The sequence below is a fragment of the Muscardinus avellanarius genome, assembly GCF_963383645.1.
Source record: "Muscardinus avellanarius genome assembly, chromosome: 16".
NCBI lineage: Eukaryota > Metazoa > Chordata > Mammalia > Rodentia > Gliridae > Muscardinus > Muscardinus avellanarius.
Window position 1 is genome coordinate 68914792 of NC_137802.1, and position 27418 is coordinate 68942209.

At 56.7% G+C, this 27418-nt stretch overlaps 1 protein-coding gene across 1 annotated transcript; it reads left to right on the forward strand.

The window, feature by feature from the left end:
• Positions 1-1248: 1248 nt before the first annotated feature.
• LLGL2 (LLGL scribble cell polarity complex component 2) lies at positions 1249-27239 on the forward strand (the record flags this gene model as incomplete). The annotated part of the gene is made up of 23 exons (XM_080713561.1): positions 1249-1323; positions 12559-12656; positions 14241-14322; positions 14622-14737; positions 15094-15252; positions 18826-18988; positions 19113-19245; positions 19495-19549; positions 20141-20295; positions 22483-22700; positions 22774-22841; positions 22969-23122; positions 23207-23311; positions 23606-23898; positions 23981-24131; positions 24519-24669; positions 25383-25499; positions 25584-25750; positions 26102-26366; positions 26539-26692; positions 26849-26877; positions 27007-27051; positions 27193-27239. The coding sequence occupies 23 exons, from the start codon at positions 1249-1251 to the stop codon at positions 27237-27239; spliced, it is 3000 nt and encodes a 999-aa protein (XP_080569687.1).
• Between the last annotated feature and the right edge of the window lie 179 nt (positions 27240-27418).

Consider the following 27418-nt stretch of genomic DNA (forward strand, 5'->3'; position numbering starts at 1 on the left):
CTTGGGCTAGGAATGCATTTTATGGTGGGCGGATAGTTTAGGGGCTTGAGCTGGTTTCTTTCTTTTTTTTTCTTTCTTTTTTGGTGTGGTATTGTGAATTGAACCCGGGCTCATCCTACCTTTGAGCTACACCCCCAGCCCTTTTTATTTTCTGTTATGAGACAGGATCTCACTGAGTTGCCCACACTGGCTTCAAATTTGCATTTCTGCCTCAGCCTCCCAAACTGTTGGGCTTACAAGCATATGCCACTGCGCCCTGTGAATTGGTTTCCTTCCTTCCTTTCTTTCTTTCTTTCTTTCTTTCTTTCTTTCTTTCTTTCTGGTACTGGGGATTGAAACTTGGAGGCTCCTACCTCCAAGCTACACCCCCAGTTTTTTTTTATTTTGAAACAGGGTTTCACTAGGGTGGTGAGAATCTCACTAAGTTGCTGAGGCTGGTCTCAATTCCGGTCTCAGCCTTCCAAATGCTAGGATCAGTGGCATGCGCCACCACGCCCAGCTGGAGCTGATTTATCAGGCACACATTTCTTCTTCTCTTGGACCCCGGGGACAGGGAGCTCTCCTGAGTGTACCCATCCATGTTCAGGGAACCTGGAGGGGGGGGAGCCACAGGTGGGTATTGGCGTATTGGCGGGAAGGCTGTGGGATCAGACGCTGGTCCCCAGTGCCAGTGCAGGGTCCAGCAGCCCTGGCCCAGCGATTTGGGCCTCCCCAGCTCAAGTTCCCATGACTGGGCTGCTGTGAGAAACCCAAGGAAAAGTCCCTGTAGCAGCCCGCCTCCTGCAACTAAGGCTGAGGGGCTCAGGTAAACCTGCTGTGTGCTGGCCTGGATCCCCCCAGCCTTGTCCCACCTCCTCGCTGGCTTTGAAGGAAGGAAGGGACGCCTGTGAAGTTTCCCTTTCTGTTTAGCCTGAGTTTTATGGTTTTTCAGAAAACAGGTTAACAATTAAACTAATTAGTCTCGGGGCTGCTGGCCCTCCCCTTCCTATAAAGCAAGCTAAATGGCTTCCTCCCATCTTCTCCCGCTCCCATTAGAAGGCCGGGCTGGCCAGCGTTAGACCATTTGCCAGCCAGGGAAGGCCTGGATCTTGGTACCCAGGTCTCTCCCACTTCCCCCAGACCACACTGTGGCAAGGGCAGGAAGGCCTGAAGCTGGGCCCGGCGGCGGGCTGGCTGAGGCTCGGGCAGGGTTCAGCATCTGCTTTGGTTTCTGCAGGTCTCTAGCAGCCGGGCTGCAGAGTAAGCAAGATGAGGCGCTTCCTGAGACCCGGGCACGACCCTGCCCGGGAGAGGCTCAAGCGGGACCTGTTCCAGTTTAACAAAGTGAGTAAGGGGAGCAGGAGAGGCTCCCACACTTCCTCCTGACGCTCCTCGGGATGGGCCGGGACTGGGGACCTGGTTTCCTTTACCTGGATTAAGGTACTTACTGGGCAGGGCCTGAAAGGACCTGTGGTAATCTGATTTGGGGAATAGGGTATGGTGAGGGCTTTTCTGAGCAAAGGGCGGTGGGATTCCTAGGAGCTGGAACTCCCTGTCCCAAGTCTCTCTCTGGCTGTCATTCCTTCATCCCTCAGTCTTCCTGCCTGTAAAGTGGGCTGCCAAAAAGAGGTTTAGGGACCAAAAAGTTGAAAGGAGGTTGTTCCCTGCAAATTATAATGTTCTTGTGATGCCAGGGCCCCTGCAGCCAATAGCTCTTGCCTCCTCAAATTGTCCCCAAAGGAACACACGGCTCGCCCTGCAGGCTAAACGCCTGGTCTCTTCTGGTGGGTTCCAGGCCTCAGGGAGAAGGCTCCAGAGATGACATCTGACTGTCCAAGGTCTGCTCCTGAGCAGGCCAGCGCTGGCCTGCAAACAGGAGCAGCCATGGCTCATTGTCTCCTGGCCACTGCCACCTAGCAATCGGGGCTGCTTGGGGGTAATTAGCCTTCTCCCTCTCTTTGATCTCTGCCCTGAGTGGACTGCAGGAAGGAGGACAAGGTGATGGTGGGACCCCCCTGGGCATGCCCAGAGGGGTAATGCTGAAATGCTCAGTTTTTTGTTGTGTTGTTGCTTTTTTTTTTTTTTTATTGCTTGTTTGTTTTTTTGTATTGAGATTGAACCCAAGGACATTCTACCTCTGAGCTATACCCTCAGCCCTATGTTTTATTCTTTCTATATTTATTTTTTGTGCGTGGTACTGGGGATGGAACCCAGGGGCATTTTGCTTCTGAGCTACACCCCAGCCCTATTTTTTATTCTTTATTTTGAAACAGGGTCTCACTGAGTTGCAAAGGGCCTCACTAAGTAGAAGCTGAGGCTGTCTGAGAATTGTGATCTTCCTGTCTCGGCCTCCCAAATGCTGGGATTACAAGCATGTGCCACCACACACTTTATTCTCTATTTTTGAAAGAGTCACTGAGTTGCAAAAGGCCTCATAAGTAGTAGCTGAGGCTGTCTGCAAACAGCGATACTTCTTTCTCAGCCTCCCAAATGCTGGGATGATAAGTGTGTGCCACCACGCCTGACTTTTTATTCTTTTATTTTGAAACAGGGCCTCACTAAGTTTCTGAGGCTGGTCTCTACCTGTGATCCTATCAGAGCCTCTCAAGTGCTGGGATTACAAGTGTGAACCACCACCACGCCTGGCTTATTTTTATTTTGAAACAGGGTCTGACTAAATTGCTGACAGTGGCCTCAAACCCGTGATCCTTCTGTCTCAGTTTCCCAAGTACTGGGATTACAGGTGTCCGTCACTGCACCCAGCTGAAATGCTGACTTTTTAAACTTTTATTTAAACCATGTGTCCGTCACCCACACCCCCCGGTGGGCTCGCTGGGAACTTTACGAAGAAGCGGGTAATGTCAGTGCTGGGTGCCCTGGCCCAGGACTGTGAGCTGCTGGGTGTTTCCCGGGGATGAGAAAGCAAAGCCTCCAAGACTCTGCTGGGTCCGGAAGCACGACATCCCTGCTGTCTTCCCCCTTCCTCCAGTCTTCTTGACCTGTGGGAGGAAGCGGCAGGAAGCTTTGCTGTGAGGCCAGCTGCCTCCAGAGTCCTGGTTTTCCCAAGGAAGGCTCCTTTCCCTGACTTTGGGCCACAGGAAATGTGAGGGTGCTGGGAAAGGAGGACTCTCGGGTTACCTGGGGCCTGCCACCTCCTTCCTGAGGGAGGTGACTGTGGGTGCTGGATACAGGACTCAGACCTCTGTATCCACAGGAGGGCCTGGTTGGTCCCCACGGGACTGTCACCCTTGGTGACTCGAGATCTCTCACTTGGAAAAGATGGCCAATTCTAGCAGAAACCGGCCAGACAGGCTCAGCGAAGGGCTGAGCCCCCGCCCCCTGGTTCCTCTGTGCAGTGGGTGAGGCTGGGGTGGGGCTGGGGTGGAGGACTCCTCTCCCCATCTCCCTTGCCCTCACTGGGGGTCCCCAAACTTGGCCACCCCAACAACAGACCTGACAGGTTGGGGGGTGAGCTCCCGGAATTCTTCCTGTCTCCTCTGTTTTCCTTCTTCCACTCAGATGCAGGAAATGTGCACTGAGCACTTGCTGTATGCACAGCTCAAGTTTGGGGACCAGAGGACTCTTATGAGGAGCCTTTGCCCTTCAGGATTTAGGGAGATCTTGGGAGTAAAGGAGGAGAGTAAAGGGAGGAGAGTAGGGGGCATAGAAGGTGTCCAGCGAGCCCGGAGGGTGTGACTGAAGGGTGAGGCCACATCTGGCAGTCCCTCCCCAGCCCCAGGCTTTCCCTGGGCTTTCGAGGCAGAAGGGAGGCTGGAGCCCAACCCGAGACCAGTGTCTTATCTCCGTAGATTTTGAGCAGGGAAGTGAGTGGTTCCATTGACAACCTAGACAAGCTGGCTCTGGGATTTTTTTTCTTTTCCAGTTCTGGGGATGGAACCCAGGGGCATTCTACCTCCAAGCTACACCCCAGCCCTATTTTTATTCTTATTTTGAAACAGGGTCTCACTGAGTTGCAAAGGGCCTCACTAAGTAGCTAAGGCTGTTGCAAAGGGCCTCACTAACCAGCTGAGGCTGGCCTCGAACCTGGATCCTCCTGCCACAGCCTCCCAAATGCTGGGATTACAAGGGTGCACCACCACGCCTGGTTCTGGGACATTTTTTACTTATTAAGTGAAGCAGATAGACTCAGCAGTTAGGAGACACCCCAGGGTGCCAGAACACAGGAACCTGGCGGCGGAGAGGAGGGCATGCACGCCTTGAGCTGGTGGCGCCGGTGGCGTTTGGGACCAGCTGTTCTCTGGGGGCTGCATCCAGGGGCCCTCCCCCATAGATGCCATCCGTACCCCACCCCCAGGTGAAGTTGGTCCTGGTTGAGAACTGCTGGTGGAGGGAACTGTTGAAGGTTGAGGAGATCTAGGGAAGGTCGAGGAGGCGGGGCTTTGGGGAGTCAGGCACCAGGGGGGCGCCTGGGAGCAGTGAGGAGCACGGCTGGAGGGAGTGATGGGTGCTGCTATCTACTCATGGAGTGGCGGCTGGCCAGACCCCAGCCTGTGAGCTGTCCTGAGGATGAGGTGGGTGATGAGGTGGATCCTGGGATGGCACGTCCCCGGGCACCTGGCTGCCCGGTTCTCCCGCTGCGTGGCCGGGTGGGTCGCTCACTACTGGAATGGAGGTGGTGTTAGAGGCTAGCCCACAGCGCGGGAGCAAGGACTGGGTGGTCCAGGAGGAAGCTGAAGGGCCGCACGTGGCCGGCGGCTGGTGTGGGACAGCTGGGCTCTATCGGTGGTGTTGGCTGGAGCCTGGGGACGCTCAGGTGAGGGAGGGGTCAGCAGAAGGATGATCTGAGCTGGACCTGAGCGGCATGGTGGCTGCTGGTGCAGATCAGACGCAGGGCTTATTCCCACATAGGCCCCTCGAGAGTGGCTGAGCCTGGGGGACTCCGGTCACCCCTTCTGAGAGCTCGTTTTGCAGGGCCCAATGCTGGGGGGAGAGGAGGTGGACGGTGACATGGTTTTAGGTGTCTTCTAGATAGATGCCCACTTTTTGTGTGTGCTGCTGGGAATTGAACCCAGGGGGATTCTACTTCAAGCTCTACCCCGAGACCTTTTCAGTTTTTATTTTGAAATAAGGTCTCACTGTGTGGCTGATAGTCGCCCTAAGTTCCTGAGCTGGCCTGGAACCTGTAATCCTCCTGTCTCAGCCTCCCAAATACTGAGATTACAGAGGTGCACCAGCACACTCAGCTACAGATACCCACTTCTAAGCCAATTCTGGGTCTTTCTACCACCTTCTACCCAAACTCTTCTAGACCCATGGCCAATACCGTGCCCCAAGGGAAGAGAGTGGGGACCTTGCCCTGGGGCCCCTGAGAGCCACACTGCCTGGGGAGGAGTCACGACTGTGCCTAGAGTCTCTGAACTGCCAGCGGAACAATTCCAGTTCAACAAGAGCTTGTGTCCGGCATCAGAGGGCCAGGTAGCCCAGTGGCCAGGGGCGGGGACCTTAGCCAGCTGGCTTAGGTGTAATCCCAGCTTGGCGGCCTTCTTATGGTGTGACCGCAGACACGCACACTCTAGCCTCTCCACTCCTCCATTTCCCTGTCCCTCCACTCAGGCGGGTGTGCTGAGTCTAACCGCTGAAGCACGGGCAGCCACCTTGTCGTTGAGGCCTCTGGGGCCTGCACAGCCTGAGCGTTTTCGGGAGGGCCGGGCTGGGGAGAGCATGCGGCGGCCGGAGTCTCTGAGCCTCAGTTTCCTCACCTGTGAAGTTGTCATTTGCCACATGGAGTGGGTCTTCAGGCCCCTTGGGGAGGTAGTTGATATGATCAGTCAGCCTGCAAGGCCATCGAGGACCACAGAAGAGACCTCGAAACCTCAGCAGGGAGGAGGTGACTGAGGAGGAGTGGAGCCTCCTAACTTGGTGTGGCCTGCTGGTGGAAGCCAAGCACATCCAGGCCAGCCACGCCCATAGGGGCCCCCAGGAGGGCCCTGGACAAACTGTGTGCCTGACCCGCCGCTCCTGCGCAGGGCCAGGTTGCTTTGTGTTAGTTTTGCCTGGCTGGGCCCCTGGTGTCAGGTGACAGCCACACAGGGAGGGCCAGGTTGCTGCCACCTAGGAATCTGAGCTGACCACACCCAGTATCGGGTAGCGCCACCCAGCCAGCCAGGCGGGTGTGCCCCCTGTGGCCCTGGGCAGCTCCTGGGCTCTGGTCCCTGCCACTCACCCTCCCAGCCCTGGACAGGTGCCAGCCCTCCTCAGGCCCTCGCTCCTGGATGGGGGCTTCCCTGGCTGTCTGAGACAGCCTCTGCCTGCTCCCTTCCCTCCCGGGGACCTGGGCCTGGGTCCTGGCGCGGGTGACAGGTGGCCTTTTCCTCCACGCCCGCTAATGTTGCAGTCTGGCAGCTCCTGCAATCTTTGCCCTCCTTCCCCTCTGTGAAAGAGCTCATTGTTCTCCCCTCCTTGGCCACCTGAGCCAGGTAGCAGGATGGGGGAGGGAATGGCCCCAGGGCTGCCAAGCTCTGGGTGCCTCCTGACTTGAATCTGAGCGGGAGTGAGCTGGGGTCCAGGTTGGGAGGGCTGGTCTAGGAATTCTGTGCCCACCGAGGGGCTGTCCTGCTGCCCCCAGCAGAGCCCCTGCACCGGGGCTCCTGACCACAAGGGTTCTTAGTCTTGTCACCGCCGAGCCCACCCTCGGTGCCCCGTGAGGGAGGCCCTCTGCACTCCCTGGTCCAGGGACCTGGAACTGTTCCTAACCAAACAAGGTGTGTGGCGGAGGGGTGCCACCCGTAGGACCTCGTACTCCAGTGGGGGTGTTGAGGCTTAAAATGGCGTTAGGGGTTGGGAAGGGATGTGGAAGGGGCCAGGGCACTGAGGCTTGTGCAGGGCTGTGGTGCCTGGTGGCGCTGGGCCCTTCCCTTCCCTGGTCTCCCCAGCACAAACCCTGGAGTTCCAGCTCCTTCCTGTCCCTTTGACAGGTCTGCCGCTGCTGTCCATCTTCCCAAATCCCAGGCCCTTCTTCTCAGTCTCAGCGAGGCGCTCAGGGCCACCCATCCTTCTCCCGTCCAGCCCAGGTCCCTGCCCAGGCCCCGCTGCCACCCTGAATTGCCTCATTCTGGGTTTGTGGAGCATGCACACACGACAACGGTGCTCTGCCACAGAACTCTTTAAATTTTTTTAAACTTCGGAACAGAGTCTTGTTGCCGGGCGTGGTGGCGCACACTTGTAATCCCAGTATTTGGGAGGCTGAGACAGGAGGATTGAAGGTTTGCAGCCAGCTCAGCAACCTAGTGAGGCCCTCTGAAACCTAGCCAGACCCTGTTTCAAAACAAAGAATAGAAAATAGGGATGGGGTGTAGTTTTAGAGGTAGAATGTTCCTGGGTTATATCCTCAGGTCCGCAAAAAAAAAAATATATATATATATATATATATATACATATATATATATATACATATATATATATATATATATATATATATAAGTTGCTGAGGATGATCTCGAACTTGCAATCCTCCCGTCTCACCACTGAGTCCAGCTCGTGGGCTACATCTGCATGCCGCGACCGGGGCATCCCCTGGCAGCTGCACAGTTTTACATATGATCCCCCTCCCTTGACCCTGTTCAAGAGAATCGCTGTGAGTTCGCTCCCCTCCCTTTGCTCTCGCGGCAGCCTTGTCCCTCGGGTGTTACCAGCTAGGAGGGACGGGGCACAGCAGAGGCACAGCAGGAAGATGAGAACCCTAGGAGGAAGCCAGGTGAGCTGAGCCTTTCCACCGAGCACCCGCGGGCGGCTTTCCCCAGGTCCCTGTGTTTAAGTTGAGGACAGCCGGACTCCGGGCAGTTATGGGCGTCATCCTGTTCGTGGAGTAGGGAATGAGGCGTACTACGTTCCAGCACCAATTAAGAGGCTGGAGAGAAGCTGGGGGTGCTTGTAGTGGCACACGCCTGTAATCCAGCACTTGGGAGGCTGAAACGAGGAGCACAGGTCCAAGGTCAGCCTCAGCAATTTAACAAGACTCTCAGCAACCTAGACCTCATTTCTAAATAAAAAATAAAAAAAGGGCTGGGGAGTGTAGCTCAGAGATAGAGTGACCCTGGGTTCAGTCCCTAGTGACACACATACATGCCCTGAGGCAGAATTGTCATAGCGTGGTGTATTGTTCTTAAAGGAATATAATATTAGCCATATATATAATTTTCCAGAAGCTGTACTATAAAAACTTTTACACAATTGAAATTAATTTTAATGGTATATTTTCTTTAATCTAGTGTATACAAAATATTATCATTTTGACATGTAGGAATACAGATTACTCAGTGAGATTGTTTTACTTTTTTTAATGGTGGTACTGGAGATTGAATCCCGGGTGTCCTACCACAAAGCTGTACCCCCAGCCTTTTTTTTTTTTTTTTTTTTTTTTTTGCAGGTCTGGGGATGGAACCCAGGGACATTCAACCTCTGAGTTACACCCCCTGTCCTTTTTTTTATCCTTTAATTTTGAAACAGAGTCTCACTAAGTTGTAGAGGGCCTCACTAAATAGCTAAGGCTGTCCGTGAACCACGATCCTCCTGTCTCAGCCTCCCAAATGTTGGGATTACAAGCGTGTGTCACCACGCCCAGCTTTTATTTTTTTATTTTGAAATAGGTCTTACTGAGTTACCTTACACTGGCCTTGAACCTGTGATCTTACTGTCTCAGACTCCCAAATACTGGAATTACAGGTATTCACCACCTGGCGCGCGTGCGCACACATACACACACTCACACACACACACTAGGTCTTCACTGGGCATGGCGGCACTTGCCTGTAATTCCAGTTCTTTGAGGGCTGAAACAGGAGGATTGCAGGTTCAAGGACAGCCTCAGCAAGTAGTGAGATTCTCATAAATCTACTGAGACCCTGTTTCAAAATAAAACTAAAATAGGGCTGGAAGTATAGCTCAGAGGTAGAGCGTCCCTGGGTTCCATGCCCAGTATAAAATACACACAAAAAAAACCCACCAAGTCTTTGAAATCAGGACACACCTTTTTACACTTTACAGCATATCTCAATGTAGGCATAATTTGCCTTTGGAAACATTTGGCATTATACTTGGAGTTCAGAAGATTTGCAATTGAAAGATTTGAAGTTGGTCTTCTCTAATCTAGCCCGTTACTGTCAAACTCAAGTTGTTCCAAACATACTTGAAACTTTTCCAGTACTGGACGTACATTCTTAAATTAATTGAAATAAAGGGAAAAGTGTCAGTCAACTTGCTGGCCACCAGCTGCGCTGCTAATGCTCCGTAGCCACTCGTGGCTCACGGTAGCTGTCCTGGGCAGCGGGGCTGTGGGGCCAGCTACAGGCCACCGTGCTCCCCGGAGGGTACTCCCCAGAATCTGCCAGATTCTGCATTCCAGAGGCTTCATCCTGAGCTGCTGCTGCTGCTGCTACTGCTGGTGGTGATGGGAAAATAATGCTACTGTCCAGGAACCTTCTCCCCAGACTTCCTGAGGCCCCAGCAACCTGGGGGCTGGCAGAGGCCGAGCTGGGCCCCGGGGGAGCTTGTCCCACACCGCCCATCCCCGCCTCTGCCCTCCTTTTCCTGGGAAATGTTTACATTCCAGACACTCAGCTATCTACCCAGCGCCTTTTTGGCCTCTGCATTTTTTACATAGCTGAGCAGGGTCCTGGGCTGGCTTGGGGGCTCCTGCTGGACACCTCTGCCTTCCAGGCTCTCCCACCCAGGTACAGGGATTTGCAGAGCAGATGGTCTTCCTGTCCCTCCCAGTACTCAGCCCCAAGCGCCCACTGGAGCTTTTCTTCCCAGCCTGACCCTAGCAGGGGCCTCCCACCGTGAACTGGGGCAGAGGGAGGCCTGAGTTTGCTAGGCTCTCATGCTCTGCTCCAGGTCTGACAGGGCTCTGAGCACAGCCTGGGGAGAGCTCTGGGCCCAGGATCAGCCTCATTGCTGCTGCCCTTCTCTGCAGGGCAAGGTTTCCATGGTTAAAACAAATGTCTGTAAAACAACTAGTTGGCATTGCTGTGCTCCGGTCTCACCCAGCTTGCCAGGGTCAGTGTCCCTGGGAGGAAGGGGCAGCTTAAGGAGCAGAACCCAAGCCATACGTGGCAGTACAGGAGGTTGAGGCAGGAAGATCACAGGTTCGAGACCAGCTTCAGAAATATAGCGAGGCCCTATTTCAACATAAATAAAAAGGGCTCGGGTTGTAGCCTAGAGGTACAACTCCCCTGTTCGACCCCCAGGAGCCTCCCCCCCCCAAAAAAAAAGCAAACCCAAAACTTTCTTGAAGGTTATTTGTTCATGTAAAGCTAAAGAGTTTAGATTCATACTTTTTTTGTGTCTGATATTAGAGATTGAACTCAGGCGTGTTCTAACTCTGAGCTACACTCTTAGCCGTTTTGATTTTTTAAGCCCAGGGACACTGTATCTCTGTGCTATACCACCAGCCCTATTATTTTTTTATTTTTATTTTTTGCAGTACTGGGGGTGGAACCTAGGGGCAGTCTACCTCTGAGCGACACCCCCAGCCCTATATTTTATTCTTTTTTGTTTTTTTTTTTTTGTTTTTTTGTTTTTTTTTTTTTTTTGGTGGTACTGGGGTTCCTGGAAACCCTTCTACCTCCGGGCTACACTCCCAGACTTATTTTATATATATTTTTAATTTGGAAACAGGGTCTCTTAAGCCAGCATGGCTGGCTTCGAACCTGCGTGATCCTCCTGTCTCCACCTCCCAGGTGCAGGGATTACAAGCATGCACCACCACACCCGGCTTTTATTCTTTATTTTGAAACAGGGTCTCACTGCGTTGCAAAGGGCCTAAGTAGCTGAGGCTGGCTTTGCACCTGTGCGATCCTCTTGACTCAGCCTCCCAGATGCTGGGATTTGCAAGCATGCACCACCACTCCTGGCTTCCTATTTTTTTCTTTTACTTTGAAAATTAGTATCACTAAGTTGCTGAGGCTGGCCATGAACCTAAGATCCCCCTGTCTCAGCCTCCTGAGTACTGGGATTACAAACATGTGCCGCCAGGCCCGGCTCCTACATTCATATCTTTTAAACATGCAGTCCCTTCCCTGGGACATCTGCCTCAGGAAGTACCAAGAGTTGCAGACAAGGATGGGAGTCCAAGAGGGTAAGTGGCAACTGGAGAAGCTCTAGAAACAGACTAACTGGAAGCAGTGGAGGTCCAGCTAGCAGGGCAGCTCCACCTCGGTAGTATTCGCAGGCTGGCGTGGTGGCGCACACCTGCAGTCCCAGGCCTTGGGAGGCTGAGACAGGAGGATTTCAGGTTCAAAACCAGCCTCAGCAAACTTGATTCTGTTTCAAACTAAAATACAAGATAGGACTGTGGGTGTAGCTCAGACATAGGATACCTCTGGGTTCCATCCCCAGCACACACATGTCATATACCAGGTGTGGTAGCGGATGCCTATGATCCCAGTGCTAGGGGGGGCTGAGGATCACAGGTTTGAGGCCAGCCTCAGCAAGACCCTCGTTCATAAAAAAAAAAAAAAAAAAAAAAAATAGAATAGGGCTGGGCGTGGCGGCGCACGCTTGTAATCCCAGCATTTGGGAGCCTGAGGCAAGAGGATCATTCGCAGCCGGTCTCAGCTACTTAGTGAGGCCCTCTGCAACTCAGTGAGACCCTGTTTCAAAATAAAGAATACAAATAGAACCGGGCGTGTTGGCCCACGCTTGTAATCCCAGCATTCAGGAGGCTGAGATTGGGGGATCGCAGTTCATGGACAGCCTCAGACCCGGTTTCAAAATAAATAATAAAAAATAGGGCTGGGGGTGTAGCTTATAGGTAAAATGTCCTTGGATTCCTTTCCAAGTACCACAAAAATGAATGAATGAATGAATGAATGAATGAATGAATAAATGAATGAAAAATAAGGCAGGGAGTGTAGCTCAGAGGTCAAATGTCCCTGGGTTCCATCTCCAGACCCGCAAAAAATACATATATATAATAATAATAATAAATAATAAATAGGACTGGGGGGTGTTGTTCAGAGGTAGAATGCCCCTGGGTTCCATCCCCAGAACCACACACACAAAAAAAAGAATAGGATTGTCTGTAGCTCAGAAGCCTGGGTTCAAGCCCTAGTTCCACAAGAAAAGAAAGAAACTAACTCAGTGTATTAAGTGTGACTCTCTTCCATAATACTTAGATACAATAAATGCCCGTTTTGGTATTTATCCTAAATTAAATACAATTTAATTATGAGTCACTTTCTGCTAAGAGCGTAAGAAATTCAGCCCAATATGTGGGCCCACACCTCTAATCCCAGTACTTGGGAAGCTGAGGCAGGAGGATCGCAGGCTTGGGGCTAGCCTCAGCAATTTAGTAAGACCCTGTTTCAAAATAACAAAAAGTGCTGGGGATGTAGCTCAGAAGGAGAATGCCCCTGGGTTCAATCCCCAGTACCAAGAAAAACTGAGCTACGGGGGTGGGAGAAGACAGGTTGGGAGGGGGGCGCAGAGGGCCCTAATCCGTCCTGGGCTGTGGCTTCCCCATCCGGCCCCAGCCCAGCTGTGGTGAGGCAGAGGGAACATAAGCACACGGGTCTCTCTCTCACTGGGGGTCTCTCTCTCACTGGGGGTCTCCCGTTGCAGACGGTGGAGCATGGCTTCCCACATCAGCCCAGTGCCCTGGGCTATAGCCCCTCCCTGCGCATCCTGGCCATCGGCACCCGCTCGGGAGCTGTCAAGCTGTATCCTTTGTGTTGGGTGAGATTCGGAAAGCCTGTCTGTTCACCCCTTTCCCCTGGGCTGTTGGGGTAAGAGCAGGATTTTCCTGGTTTTCTGCTTTGAAAGTAAGTTTCTTGGGGGCAAGGGGCCATAGCTGTTGAGGGGGAAAACTGGGCACTGGGATCCGATTACATGTCCTTCTGGGGAGGGGGGCAGGTGTGCAACAGGTTTGCTCTGTCTCCTCTGGTTCCTGGCTTCCCTCTGTCCCCCAGAGTTGGAGGTGTCAAGAACTGGGCAGTGCTGGGCAGAGCGGGGGCCCCGGTGTGGCTGGGCACTGCCTAGAGAGGATGGGCCCCAGCATCCTTTCCTTCCACCCTGCCAGGGTGTGGGGCCTCCGAAGCCTCTGCAGGGGCCAGGTTGAGAGCTGGAGCCCCAGAGAGAAGGGCGGGGTGCCCATGGCCTATCAGCCTGTGAGCGAGAGGCCAGCCAGAGGTAGGAGGTGCGAGGGGCCCTCCCCACACCCCGACCCAGCCTGCGATGGCAAGGCGGCACCTGGGGGTCTCCCTAAAATCAGGTGGGGCATCCCCTTCCAAGGAGGCCTGGACTCTTCCTTTCTCTCCCCTTCCCCGCCTCTCCAAAAAAAGACAGTTCACAGATGCCTCCTCTCCTTGGGAATCTGCCCTGAAGGCGGGGCATGGCAGCAGGTGGCGGGCCAGGAAGCATCCCTGTTGGTTTGTCATTTTCCTCAATGAAAGTCAGGAGTGGGCTGGCCCTGCGCCCTGTCCTCTCAGGGCACGGGTGGGATGGCCTTGGGTGGGGGGTGGAGTTAGGGCAGCAAACTCCAAGTCACACACACATCACCAGAGAGGACGATGGACCCTGTTTGGCAGGGACAGTCCTTCCCTGGCCCGAGGCTCGACATCATCCTGGGGGGAGGTCTTTATCCAGAGCATGAGCTCTGGGCCAACTGGGGGTCTCCAGGTGGTTTTAGAGGCAAGCCCACAAGTTCCAGGGAGGATCCCCCTGTAGACTTCTCCAGCCCCACCTCTGACATGCACCCCAGGTGAGCCAGGCTGGAGCGTAGCGCAGCGGGGTGATGGGGCCCCCCTTGAATGGCTAAGCCCTCGCTCCCTCCTGCCGCTCTGCCAGGGCATGGGGGAGGGCGCTGCGGGGCCCAGGCCCTGCTGCTGGCTCAACCACCCCCCTGGTTAATCATTGCCCCAGCCATATCCTGCTTTCCAGTCCTTGGTGCCAAGACTCCCGGGCCAGGCCTGCTGGGGTGGGACCACAGAGGCGCTGCCTGTGTTTCCTCACCAATGCCGCCAGGTGCGCTGCCAGGGCCCATGCTACTCAGGTAGGGGACGGGGGGCTGCAGAGTCAGAGTTGCCATGATAGGGTTTCACCTTCCTAAAGAGCTGCCCCCACCTGCCTGGATGGGAAGCCTCCCAAGGGTCAAGTCACTGGCCCAGGGCCCCAGACATGGGTCCTGCTGGCTGGAGGGAGGGCAGCCCCTCTCTGTGCTCCTTGCCTCCTGGCCAGAGGTCCTGCCACTCGGGGTGGGTGAGGGCTGGTCCAGCTTTCTGTGGTTTTTCTGAGCTGCCTTCCAGCTACGGTGCCCCGGGGGTGGAGTTCATGGGGCTCCACCGGGAGAGCAACGCGGTGATGCAGATCCACTTCCTGCCTGGCCAGGTGAGCTCTGGCCTGGGGAGGCCGTCGGAGGGACGGGGCCTCCTCCCTGCCCTTCCCACCTCTGTCTCCAGAGCGTGGTGTGGCGGAGGAGGCACGGCCCTGGGCTTGGCGTTGGTGGGAAGGCCTGGGACCGCTTCCTTCTCTCCGGCCGAGACTCACAGGGCACCCTGAGAGTAGCTGGGGTGATCAGGTTCTGGGGCTCTTTGAAACAAGCGGCCCAGGCCTTGGGGAACGCTGGCCCTCCTTGGTCAACGAGACCGCCCGCTCCCATTCCTGACCTCGTTCCCTCCCTCCTTAAGTGTCAGCTGGTCACCCTGCTGGACGACAACAGCCTGCACCTGTGGAGCCTGAAGGTCAAAGGTGGGGTGTCGGAGCTGCAGGAAGAAGAGAGCTTCACGCTGCGGGGCCCCCCGGGGTAAGGAGCTGGCCCTTCCTCTCCCGGCCCAGCCTGGCCCTCGGCCCCCTCCAGGGCGGGCTCATCCTTCGAGGGCCCTGCTGCTCCTGTCATGTGTTCGAAGGCTCCATGCTCAGACACTCTGGGTGCAGAGGCCGGCTGCCTCTGTGGCCTGCCGTGTCCGGGGGTTGGAGGCAGGTATTCTAACTGCCTCCTAGAAAACAGCCAATATGTTTGTCCTGGCCTGAGATGCTCCAGACCCAGTGGCCTGTCTTCTCTAGGCCAGGTCTTCCCTGGGGCTGGCAAGGAGAACCAGGAGCTTGGGGTCCCCCTGCTTGGGCAGCAGCCAGCTCACGGGCAGCTTTCTGGGTTGGCAGGGCTGCCCCCAGTGCCACGCAGATCACTGTGGTCCTGCCTCATTCCTCCCGAGAGCTGCTCTACCTGGGCACCGAGAGCGGCAATGTGTTTGTGGTGCAGCTGCCCGGCTTCCACACGCTGGAGGACCGGACCATCAGCTCGGACGCCGTGCTGCAGTGGTAAGCGCCGGCCACGGCCTGGCTCTCCCTGGGTCTCCAGCTACAGCTCCCAGGACTTTATTCTCTCCTGGGAAGTCTTTGGGGATAAGAAGAGATACCCTCAGCTGTCACCCAAATTGGAAGTCTGCCATTCTACACACATGCTAGATCACGGCACCAAAAGGGGTCTTGGAAGTAACTTGCCACCTCATTTCAAGGTAAAAAGGTGAGGCCCCAAATTTAGTGTCTTGTCACTGATTCTTAGTCCAGGGTCCTCTGGACCAAAACCATGTATCAGTGTGTGTGTGAGGGAGGGGACACTGGGAATTGAACCTAGGAGCATTGTACCTCCACTCTACACCCCCAGGCTGATATTATTTTTTTACGTGAAAACAGTGCTTGCTTAAGTAGCTGAGGCTGGCTTTGAACCTGCGATCTTCCTGTCTCAGCTTCCCAAGTACTTGGAATATAGGCGCCACGCCTAGTTGAGACTGTCTCCAAACCCCAGGAGCTCTGCCTCAGGGAGGCCACCCCTCCCTGCAGCGGCTGGACCAGCTCCTCCTGGCATCGTCCGTGGGCCCCGTGCTGAGCTTCCTCTGCGTGTGGCTCCATGGCTGACAGCCACAGAGAGGGCGTCAGATTGGGTCTGAGTGTGAGAGGGGGAAAGGCTCATAAAGGGGAGATGGAGCCGGGCGTGGGTGGCACACGCTTGTAATCTCAGCATTCGGGAGACTGAGACAGGAAGCTCGAGCAGGTTGGAACCCAGCCTCAGCTACTTAGTGAGGCTCTCAGCAACTTAGTGAGACCCTGTTTCCAAACAAAACATAATGTCTGGGAGTGTAGCCCTAAGGTAGAAGGCCGTAGGTTCCATCCCCAGTAACACACACAAAAATTTTTTTTTAATTTTAAAAATAGGGCTGGGGGTATATCTCAGAGGCAGAATGCCCCTGGGTTCCTTCTCCAGTACCGCAAAAGGGGGGGAGGGTGGAATGTGGGAAGAACTTGCAAGGACCAGATGAGTAGTGGTGGGGTGTTCTACACTTTCCGAGGGGCACAGAGGGGAGGCAGGGCGGCTCTGGGCCAGGCTCCAGGCTTGGAACACACGCAGCTGGCTGGCCGGGCTCTCCGCGTCCCTGTGTGATGATGAAGCAGGGCCCGTCTATCCAGGGCAGGGGATTGCTGGCTTGGGAGGATTCCTGTGTGGGGCTGGGTGTCTGCCTGCAAACCCCTGTGCCTTTCCCTTGGCAAGGTGGGGCCAGGGTAATGAGCCCAGGTCAGAGCAGAGGGTTTGCAAGAGGTCAGGTGGGTGTGGCTGTTGTCCGGCTCAGGCGGGGCCTGTGGGCAAGGCCTTGGGAGGACCTGCTGCTCGACATGGCCACCAGCGCCCAGCCTCACCCCACGGTTTAGCCATCTAAGAAGTCTCCTAACTCTTAGGATGCCTCCATCCTAAGGAGGAAAGACATACAAAAGGTGAGGGTGTGAGAATCGTTAGAGAACTGGGGTTCTGTTTGGTTAGTTGGTTTTGTTGTTTTGGTTTTGATATGAGGGATTGAACCTAGGGCGTTCTACCTCCAAGCTACACCTCAGCCAGGGTGTGTGTGTGTGTGTGTGGTACTGGGCATTGAACCCAAGGAAATTCTACCTCTGAACTACACCCCCAGCTCTATTTTTTATTCTTTTTTTTTGAAACAGGGTCTGAGTTGCAAAGGGCCTCACTAAGTGGAAACTGAGTCTGTCTGTGAACCACCATCTTCCTGTCTCAGCCTCCCAAGTGCTGGGATTGCAAGCATGCACCACCATGCTTGGCTAGAGCTCTTTTTATTTATTTATTTATTTATTGGTGGTACTGGGGGTGGAACCCAGAGGCTTTTACCTCCAGGCTATACTCCCAGACCTTTTTATATTTTATTTGGAAACAGGGTCTCACTAAGTTGCTGAAAGCCTCACTAAGTAGCTGAGGCTGGCTTCGAGCCTGTGCGATCCTCCTGTCCCAGCCTCCCAAGCGCAGGATTACAAGCGTGTGCCACCAAGCCCGGCTAGAGCTCTTTTTAATGGCAAAGGTTGGACGCTACCTAATTGTCCAAGAGTTTTCATTTCTATAAAGGTGTTATTTGGGTTTATTAAGACTGTCTTAAAGAATATTTGAACACATGAGAAAATTTCTGTTGGTATGTGTGTAGGGACTAGGCTAGAGAGTTGTGCATATAGTATAATCTGGTGTTTAAATAAATTGCCGGGCGTGGTGGCGCACGCTTGTAATCCCCGCGCTTGGGAGGCAGAGACAGGAGGATCGCGCAGGTTCGAAGCCAGCCGCGTGCACTGGCTTAGGAGACCCTGTTTCCAAATAAAAATGTGAGAATAGGTCTGGGAGTGTAGCCCGGAGGTAGAAGGGCTTCCAGGAACCCCAGTACCACCAAAAAAATAAATAAATTAATTAAATAAATAAAATGAAGGCAGCTGCCCAGGCACACACTCACAGGGGCAGCAGGGAGGGCAACTGCTGGGGGCGCAGTGGCCACACAGCTTCTTTCTGATATTCTTCCAGATGATTCTGTGTGATTTTCAAGATGGTGTGATTCTTGCATTACCTTTTGGAGATTTATTTATTTACTTATTTATTTGGATACTAAAGGCTAAACCCAGAGACATTCTTTTTTTTTTTTTTTTTTTTTTTGGTGGTACTGGGATTCCTGGAAACCCTTCTACCTTTGGGCTATACTCCCAGACCTATTTTATTTTTATTTTTAATTTGGAAACAGGGTCTTTTAAGCCAGCGCACACGGCTGGCTTTGGACCTGTGTGATCCTCCTGTCTCCGCCTCCCAAGCATGAGGATTACAAGCGTGCGCCCACCATGCCCAGCGTGAGACATTCTTTTAGCTACAACACCAGCCCTATTTTTTTTTCTAAACAGAATCTCACTAAATTGCTTAGGCTGACCTTGAACCTGTGATCCTCCTGTCTCAGCCTCTCAAGTACTGGGATTATAGACATGTACCACCTTACCTGCTTTCTCTTCTTTTTCTTTTTCTTCTTTTTTTTTTTTTTTTTTTTTTGGTGGTACTGGAGGAGGAGCATTCTAGCTATACCTCTAGACCTATTTTATTCTTTCATTTGAAAACAGTATCTCACTAAGTTGTAGATGGCCTCGCTAAGTAGCTGAGGCTGGCCACAAAACTACAGTCCAATTTCAGCCTCCCAAGTACTGGGATTATAAGCCTACATCACCGTGCCTGGCTATTTTAGTTTTTAATTTGAAACAGGGTCTCACTAAGTTCTGAGGGTCTCACTAAATTGCTGAAGCTGACCTTGAACCTGTGATCCTCCTGTGTCAGCCTCCCAAGTACTGGGAATACAGGCATTGTCCACCACTCCTGGCTTCCTGGCCTTTCTTTATAGTTACACCCCTGTGGTGGCTTCCCTGGGGTTCTGCATACTCTCCTCTTCTACGTGGTGCCCCTCTTCCCTGGCGATGTATCCTGCCGCCCTTCCGAGATGGCATCGGCGTGCCCGCAGCTGCATGGAGGGTTCCGGGCCCTGCTGCTGGCCCCTCTGGCAAGGGGTGGCACTTGGGTTCATGTGCTCCCTCATCCAGGTTGCCAGAGGAGGCCCGCCACCGGCGAGTGTTCGAGATGGTGGAGGCCCTGCAGGAGCACCCTCGGGACCCCAACCAGATCCTAATCGGCTACAGCCGGGGCCTGGTCGTCATCTGGGATCTGCAGAGCCGGCGCGTGCGCTGCCATTTCCTCAGCAGCCAGGTAGGGGGTGCGGGGCGGTGGGGTGCTGTGTGCCCCCACCCCGGCCCTTTGGGCTTTCCCCACGGGGTGTAGGCATCCGGAACACTGCCCCGATCCCACCTCTGGCTCTCTTCCTCCTCTTAAGCAACTGGAGAATGTCAGCTGGCAGCGGGATGGCTGCTTGATCGTCACCTGCCACTCCGACGGCAGCCATTGCCAATGGGCTGTGTCCAGCGAGCCCCAGCAGTCCAAGCCCCTGCGCAGCTCCATACCTTACGGTCCGTGCTCTGAGGCCTGAGGAGTGCCTTCGGGCCTTCCTGAATTTGGGGTTGGGTGCCCAGATCATAGAAGCAAAACGGGTCCAGAGAGGCTTGGGCATGATACAGAGCTGCACAGAGAGTTTCCTGATGCCCACGGTGCCTGTCTCGGGAGCTCTTCAGAGCAGAACCCCACACAGGTCCCCACGTGGGCATAGAGACCGGCACATGTCTCCTCTTGGTCTATTCAGCCAACTCTTTTTCTTTTAGGGCCCTTTCCTTGCAAAGCTATTACCAAAATCTTCTGGCTGACCACCAAGCAGGGGTAGGTACGGGGCTATGTCCTGCCTGCTCTTCAGAGCCTCCCTGGAGGGCTAGAAAGGCGTGTGTGGGGCCCTGCATGGGGAGATGAATCCTGGAGACTGCCTTCAGGAGGCAGGGCCCCGGGTGCCGGGGAAGGGGGAGAGGCAGGCCCACTTTTCATGCCGTATTTTCCACGCTCCTTTTCCACCAAGCCTTCCCGCTCCTTCATTCGCTCTCCTAGAGAGATTATCTCAGTCAGCAGGTCACAGACCTTGTAGCCGCAGCCCAGGTTCTTGAGACAGGCTTGCCAGTCCTGTACAGAGGCCGATGTAAAAGCAGATACAGGGGCAGCTCTGGGGGAAGCAAGAGACTCAGCCCGGAAGCCCCTGCCTACCCCGGGTTCTCCTGGGCAGCTGCAGTTGGGACAGGAACAGGCCCAGCCTTGCCCCCTCCAGTCACCCAGAGCCTGGATGCTTCCTGCACTGGGTCCCCAGCCTGTCACAAAGCGCAGCCACTGCCCTCTGTGCTACCAGAAGCCCGAGCTGCCAGCCCCCCGTGGCTGTCCAGGTTTGTGCAGGAGTGCCGCCCTCCCACCACTCTCCTGTGCCTGCAGGATGCCCTTCACCATCTTCCAGGGCGGCATGCCACGGGCCAGCTACGGCGACCGCCACTGCATCTCGGTGGTCCACAACAACCAGCAGACGGCCTTCGACTTCACCTCCCGCGTCATCGACTTCACTGTCCTGGCCGAGGCGGACCCCGCGGCTGGTAGGCCAGCTTCGGGGGTGGGCAGGCAGGGGGAGGCGTGGAAGGTGCTGAGCAGTGCCTAAATTAAGAGGAGGGACTTGGGAGACTGAGACAGAAAGGGTTGCAGGTTTGAGGCCAGTCTCGGCAGTTTAGGAAGACCCTCAACAACCTAGTGAGCACCTATTTCAAAAGTAAATAAATAATAGGGCTGGGAGTGTAGCTTAGACATAGAATGATCCTCAATACCATAAAATAGATTAGATTAGATAGATACTGTTGGTGTTCCCAACCCTGCCACCCTCCTGGGTCCCTTGGCCTCAGGTACCCCTTCTTAGTTCCACCAAGGCCAGTGGCTCTGGTCAGCCCCATCCCCTCCCTCTGTGCCGTGCTCCCAGCCGGTACCCGGTGTGGAGCTTCATTGCAGCCGTGCCGGGCTGCCCCAGACTCTGCCCCTCCTTCCTAGGCGGGCTCTATAAGGGACTTAACCCAGTGGGGACCGGGACAGATCCACCTTTTTGGCTTTTCCACCTAGCCAGCTCAGGCAAGAGGGTCCTGGCTGGGGACCTCTGCCTTCTGGGTGGGGTGGGAGTCAGCCTCATAATGGCAAAACCAGCAAGGGCTGATGCCGCCAGCTGGGGAGGAGGCCTCAGGAGCCCTCTAGGCGCTCTCTGGGAGGGAAGGCCTCCTCCACTAATGGCCCCCACCTCCGTGGCCTGCACCTGCAGTTACAGCAGGCAGGCCGCTCAGGACACCCTGCTGCATCCTCCTGGCCTCCCCACTGCAGCAGGAGGCCTGGGACCTGCGCAGCCGCCCTTGGTCTCCTCTCCCTCCTCATACTCTGGGTGCTGAGTGTGGGTTTCCAGTGCCACCTGCCGCAACAGGTGGTGCCATGTGGGCACAGAGCCTGGCGTCTCCTGCGCTAGGGCTGCCCCTACTCCTCTTGGCTGATTGGGTCATCTGATCCCCAGCAGAGGGTTGCCAGGTGTATTGGCCCATGCCTGTGATCCCAACTAATCCCAGTTAATCAAGAAGAGGCAGGAGGATTATACATTTAAGGCCAGCCTCAGCAACTAAGCTATACTCTGTCTAAAAAAAAAGGCTCTGGGTATAGCTCAGAGGTAGAGTGCCACTGAGTTCAATCCCCAGTACTGCACAAGCATACACACACACACACACACACACACACACACACACACACACACAATCAATCAAGCCTTCCATGGCAGGCACCGTCTTCGGACGATCCATTGGTCCTCACCTAATGGACAATCACGGTCTCCAGCTTCCTCACGGTTCCAGCAGACTGGGCTGTGGGTGTGTGCTGAGGCAGCCCCCTCAGGCAAGATGTGGACACCAGGAATTTTGCATGTGATTCCCCTGCCCTGGGCCAGGGATGGAGGCGCTGCGAGGGGGATGAGGGCAGCCTGCGAGGTCCAGAGGTGGAGACGCACCTGCCCACTGGGACCATGGTGACCTAGATGAGAGCTTGCTACGGGGGACAAAAGCCCGATCAGAGAGGGTTTGAGAGAGAGTGGGAGGGGAAGAAGTGGAGGTAGAGAGGATGGGCCTCTGGCTTGAGCTGCCGTACTGGGCAGGGTGCTAACATGAGCTTTCCTGGGCCTTCAGACTCTGGGAGCAGAACGTGCCTGGCAGGAGGGGTGCAGCCAGCCCAGATGTAGTCAGCTGGGCCTCTGCTCTGGGTTGGGGACAGTTTCCCAGGTGGACAATGGGAGAGCCTGGCAAGACCAGCCTGGCCGGGAAGGAAGGGCGCTGGAAGCCAGGTCCCAGCGCATGTTTATAAGTGCCACCTGGGGCCCAGCCTGGGTGAGGTTGTTGCACACGGTAACCTCACGCCCACAGCCACTGGGGTGCTAAGGGCTCTGTTTGCTGCTGCCCGCAGGGACAGTGTCAGTAGGCACGGCACGGCCAGGCCTGGTCTGATCAGGGCAGCAGGAACCAGGAGTGGGCCAGGTGTGCTCAGCTCCTGCTGGGACTCTGCCTTCTGCCTTGGCTGGAGCCCAGGGCCCTGCCTGTGCTCCCTGGGCAGGCTAGTGCTCCGGAGCACACAGCAAGGGCTGCTTCCCACGCTGCTATCCCAGAGATAAAAGACTTCGCCGATGCAGCCAAGAACCGGGCTTTCTGAATCTGCAGGGCTGGGCCAGGGCAAACTGCTTCTTCCTGGCTCCTGACCCTTGTCTCATCCCCCAGCCTTTGATGACCCCTACGCCCTGGTGGTTCTGGCCGAGGAGGAGCTGGTGGTGATCGACTTGCAGACGGCAGGCTGGCCAGTGGTTCAGCCGCCCTACCTGGCCTCCCTACACTGCTCCGCCATCACCTGCTCCCACCACATCTCCAACATCCCCCTGAAGCTGTGGGAGCGCGTCGCCGCCGCGGGCAGCCTGCAGAACGTGCACTTCTCCTCCATGGTAGGTCAGGCTCCAGCCCCGGCCGCCCGCCCTGGGGCCAGGCTCTCCTGGACCTCTTGGTCTCTTTCTCCAGGAGTGGCCCATCAATGGGGGCACCAGCCTGGCCCCTCCTCCACCCCAGAGGGACCTGCTGCTCACGGGGTAGGTGACATTACGGCCATTTTCCTCTTCCTGGGGGACGTAGGGAGCACAGCCCTGGGTATGCATGCCGGGCTCTGGCATCCTGGCTGGCAGCACTCTCATGGAGACAGGTGGGCTCTACCCACAGGCACGAGGATGGCACTGTCCGGTTCTGGGATGCCTCGGGCGTCTGCTTGCGACTGCTGTACAAACTCAGCACGGTGAGGGTGTTCCTCACTGACACAGACCCCAGCGAGAACCTCCACACCCAGGGCGAGGACGAGTGGCCCCCGCTGCGGAAGGTGAGACCCGGAAACGGGAACGAGAGGCGGGGTGGACAGGACGGAGCTGGCCCTGGCTGCTCACGGGCTCCTCTCCTGCATTAGGTGGGCTCCTTCGACCCCTACAGTGATGACCCCCGGCTGGGCATCCAGAAGATTTTCCTCTGCAAGTACAGCGGCTACTTGGCTGTGGCAGGCACAGCGGGACAGGTAGCCGGCGGTATAGGCTGGGGACGGGGGGAGGCGTGGCCAGGCCTGTGAGCTTCCTGCTCAGAAGGCAGTTGGGGCAGCAGGGACAGGAGCCACCTCCAATCCCCAGCAGCACACACTATCATTCTGTGGTTCCAAGCATCAGATCCAGCAAAGGGAGGCCTCTGGGATAGTAGTTTCACATCCAGAAACCAAATGAAGGGCCAGAGTTGGGCAGTGGCCGTGGCTGGAGTCCCGGGTCCTTTGCTGTCCCTGCCGCCTGGGCCTTGCTGAGCCCATCTGCCACCCCACCAGGTGCTGGTGCTGGAGCTGAACGACGAGGCGGCGGAGCATGCAGTGGAGCAGGTGGAGGCCGACCTGCTGCAGGACCAGGAAGGGTACCGCTGGAAGGGGCACGAGCGCCTGGCCGCCCGCGCGGGCCCAGTGAGCTTCGAGCCCGGCTTCCAGCCCTTCGCGCTGGTGCAGTGCCAGCCCCCGGCTGTGGTCACCTCCTTGGCCCTGCACTCCGAGTGGCGGCTTGTGGCCTTTGGCACCAGCCATGGCTTCGGCCTCTTTGACCACCAGCAGCGGCGGCAGGTGCTAGTCAGGTGAGCAGAATGGCCGGACCCGTGCCCTGTGAGGACCCCCAGGCCCCTGCGGCACTGATGGCCTGATATCCCCCACCCCTAGATGCACACTGCACCCCAGCGACCAGCTAGCCCTGGAGGGCCCGCTGTCCCGGGTAAAGTCCCTCAAGAAGTCCCTGCGGCAGTCATTCCGCCGGATGCGGCGCAGCAGGGTGTCCAGCAGGAAGCGGCGGCCAGTCGGCCCCCCAGGAGAGGTGAGCCCATGGCCAGCCTTGAACCGGGCCAAGCCCAGAGCAGCCAGCAGCAGGACCACAGGGCTCTGCCTCCCTGCACTGCTGGGCTGCAGGAAGCGGCTCTGAGTTCAGGCCACATGGATTCACCACCCGCTAACTGTGCGACCCCAGCTGTGTCACCTGTGAGTCCCCAGTAAATACTGGAGATGTTTTCATAGTTCTCCTGCCCCATTTTCCCTACACCATGCTGGAGGCTGGGCAGGCTCCCCCCAGGGCACCTCCCACGTGGACAGCAGGTCCTGACCATGGCTGCAGCCCGCCTTCCCCGGCAGGATCGGCAGCAGACAGGCCAGTGCCTCTGGGGAGGGGAGGCCAGAGTCCGCCCTCAGGCCCGGCCCGCTCCCACAGGTGCAGGTAGCCAGTGCCAAGGTGGAGCGCACGGGCCTGCAGAACATGGAGCTGGCCCCTGTGCAGCGCAAGATCGAGGCGCGCTCCGCCGAGGACTCCTTCACGGGCTTTGTCCGGACCCTCTACTTTGCCGATACCTACCTGAGAGACAGTGAGTGGGCGGCCTGACGTCAGGGGTCCTGGGAGCCCCCCTTGACGTGAGGCATCCTGGCTTGGCATGTAGGAGCTGCTGCCTGCCTGGGACCCTAGTTAGAGTTCCCCTTGGACAGATCAGAGCCCCCACCTGCTTCTTTCCCTCCCCCACTTGGGCCTCTGGGTTAGGCTGCCCCCGCTTCACATCCAGGCTCCCGACTCTAGAAATACAACCTTGAAGGCCAGGCATTGTGGTGCACGCCTATAATCCCAGTACTTGGGAAGCTGAGGCAGGAGGATCATAGGTTTGAGACCAGCCTCTGCAACTTAGTGAGACCCTGTTTCAAGAAAGGGCTGGGCCGGGCGTGGTGGCGCACGCTTGTAATTCCCACGCTTGGGAGGTGGAGACAGGAGGATCACGTTGGTTCGAAGCCAGCCTTGCTGGCTTAAGAGACCCTGTTTCCAATTAAAAAATATAAAATGGGTCTGGGAGTGTAGCCCGGAGGTAGAAGGGTTTCCAGGAACCCCAGTACCACCCCAAAAAAAAAGGGCTAGGGAGTAACTCAGAGGTAGACTGCCCCCAACTCAAGCCCTAGTTCTAAACACGAAGTAGTCTGCAGACTTGGTTTTAGTCACATGGTGGCCAGTGGCGAGGGACAGGAGCCCAGGTCTTCTTGGCCCCACCAATTCCCAGAGCAGCGGGTACACATCCAAACCTTTGCCTCTTGGCAGGCTCCCGCCACTGCCCCTCGCTCTGGGCAGGTACCAACGGGGGCACCGTCTACGCCTTCTCCCTGCGCGTGCCCCCTGCCGAGCGGAGGATGGATGAGCCCGTGCGAGCAGAGCAGGGTGAGTGCTGGCGGGTGCTTGGTCGGTCCAGGATGGTGTAGCCTGGCCACACGCCACAGCGCCCTGCCTGCCTGCTTCCTGTAGCCAAGGAGATCCAGCTGATGCACCGAGCACCCGTGGTGGGCATCCTGGTGCTCGACGGACGCAGCGTACCCCTTCCTGAGCCCCTGGAGGTGGCCCATGACCTGTCCAAGAGCCCAGACATGCAGGGAAGCCACCAGCTGCTTGTGGTGTCAGAAGAGCAATTCAAGGTGCCATGCGGGTGACAGCCAGGTCTCTCGGGAATCCCTGGGACATTAGACCCTGGGCGCAGATGGGATGGCTGAGACTCAGAGCTTTATTTAGTGTTGGCATTGGAGGGGCTCTAGACAGAGGCACAGGCTAAGGGCAGTGGTCACGTGTGGGGGCCCTAGGCTCAGAGGTAGAGGCCCCGAGCAGCACCTGAGTCTGTAGGTGGGGCAGACTACACACACGTGGACGTCTGAGTGCAGGGTCCCAGAGCTGAGAGGCGCCGAGCGTTGCCAGGATGTGAGAGGGCCCGCTGGGGGCCAGTGGCAAGCGGCCCATGGCCTGGCCGTGGGTGACAGCTGCCCGGCCCGCAGGTGTTCACGCTGCCCAAGGTGAGCGCCAAGCTCAAGCTCAAGCTGACGGCCCTGGAGGGCTCGCGGGTGCGGCGCGTCGGCGTGGCCCACTTTGGCAGCTGCCGGGCCGAGGACTACGGGGAGCACCACCTGGCAGTCCTCACCAACCTGGGCGACATCCAGGTGGTCTCGCTGCCCCTGCTCAAGCCCCAGGTGCGGTACAGCTGCATCCGGAGGGAGGACGTCAGTGGCATCGCCTCCTGTGTCTTCACCAAATACGGCCAAGGTGTGCAGGGCGTCGGGACCTCTGCGAGAGGAACAGGGTCGGGCCAGGGGCTCCTGGGCACTGCCCCAGGGCTGAGGCAGGACAGGCAGCGGGGGAGGCTGGACCCCTCGTGTCCCCAGGCCCCGGAGCCCTGGGCTGGCCACACCTGCCAGCCTCCTCCTGCTGTCCCCAGGTTTCTACCTGATCTCTCCCTCGGAGTTCGAGCGCTTTTCTCTCTCCACCAAGTGGCTGGTTGAGCCCCGGTGCCTGGTGGGTTCAGCCAAACCCAAGAACCACACCCGCCCTAGCAATGGCACAGGCCCGGAGAAGGCCTTGGCCCGAGCCAGGTGAGCGATGGCCAGGAGGTCCTTCCACAACCCCGTCCCTCCCCTGCAAGTCCCTCCCCTGCAAGCCGCCAGGCTGGGGCTCAGCGCTCCGCCTGCACTGCCCCGCTCAGGGCAGGGGGCCTGGTGGCCCCGGGCTCTCACCACCTCTCCCCACAGGAACTCAGGGAACCAGAGTGATGGAGAGGGTAAGACAGGCCTCCTGGGGCCGCCAGCTGGGCTCAAGACACCCAGGGAGGGAGGGGGCCGTGTGAAGGGGGGTCTGGGAGAAAAGGAGAGCTGGGTGGAGCCCACCTGACCTGGCCTCTGCCTTCCAGAGAGCTGCAGCCCCGTGATGGAGAAGGCGCTGCTCAGTGACGCGCGTGAGTCGGGGAGCTGGGGAGGTCGGCAGGAAGGTGGGGAGGAGGCTCTGGGGCATCTGGTGAGCCTGGGAGGCTGGTGTGGAGCCAGGAGAGGCTACCTGGCCCGGCCCCACCAGCCTCACCCGCCACTGCCGCCTGCAGGTGTCCTGAAGGAGATTCAGAGCACGCTGGAGGGGGACCGAGGGTGAGTCCCGGGCTCTGTGAGGTATGGGGAGCCGAAGGAGGAGGCCTGGGGTGGTAACTCCCGTCTGCTCCCACAGGAGCCATAGCAGCTGGCGTTCTCACCGAACAGTGGGATACCGCCTCAGCAATGGGGGAGGTAAGGGCCCTGGAGCCCCTCTCCAGCATCCCGCGGGCCTTGGGGCCA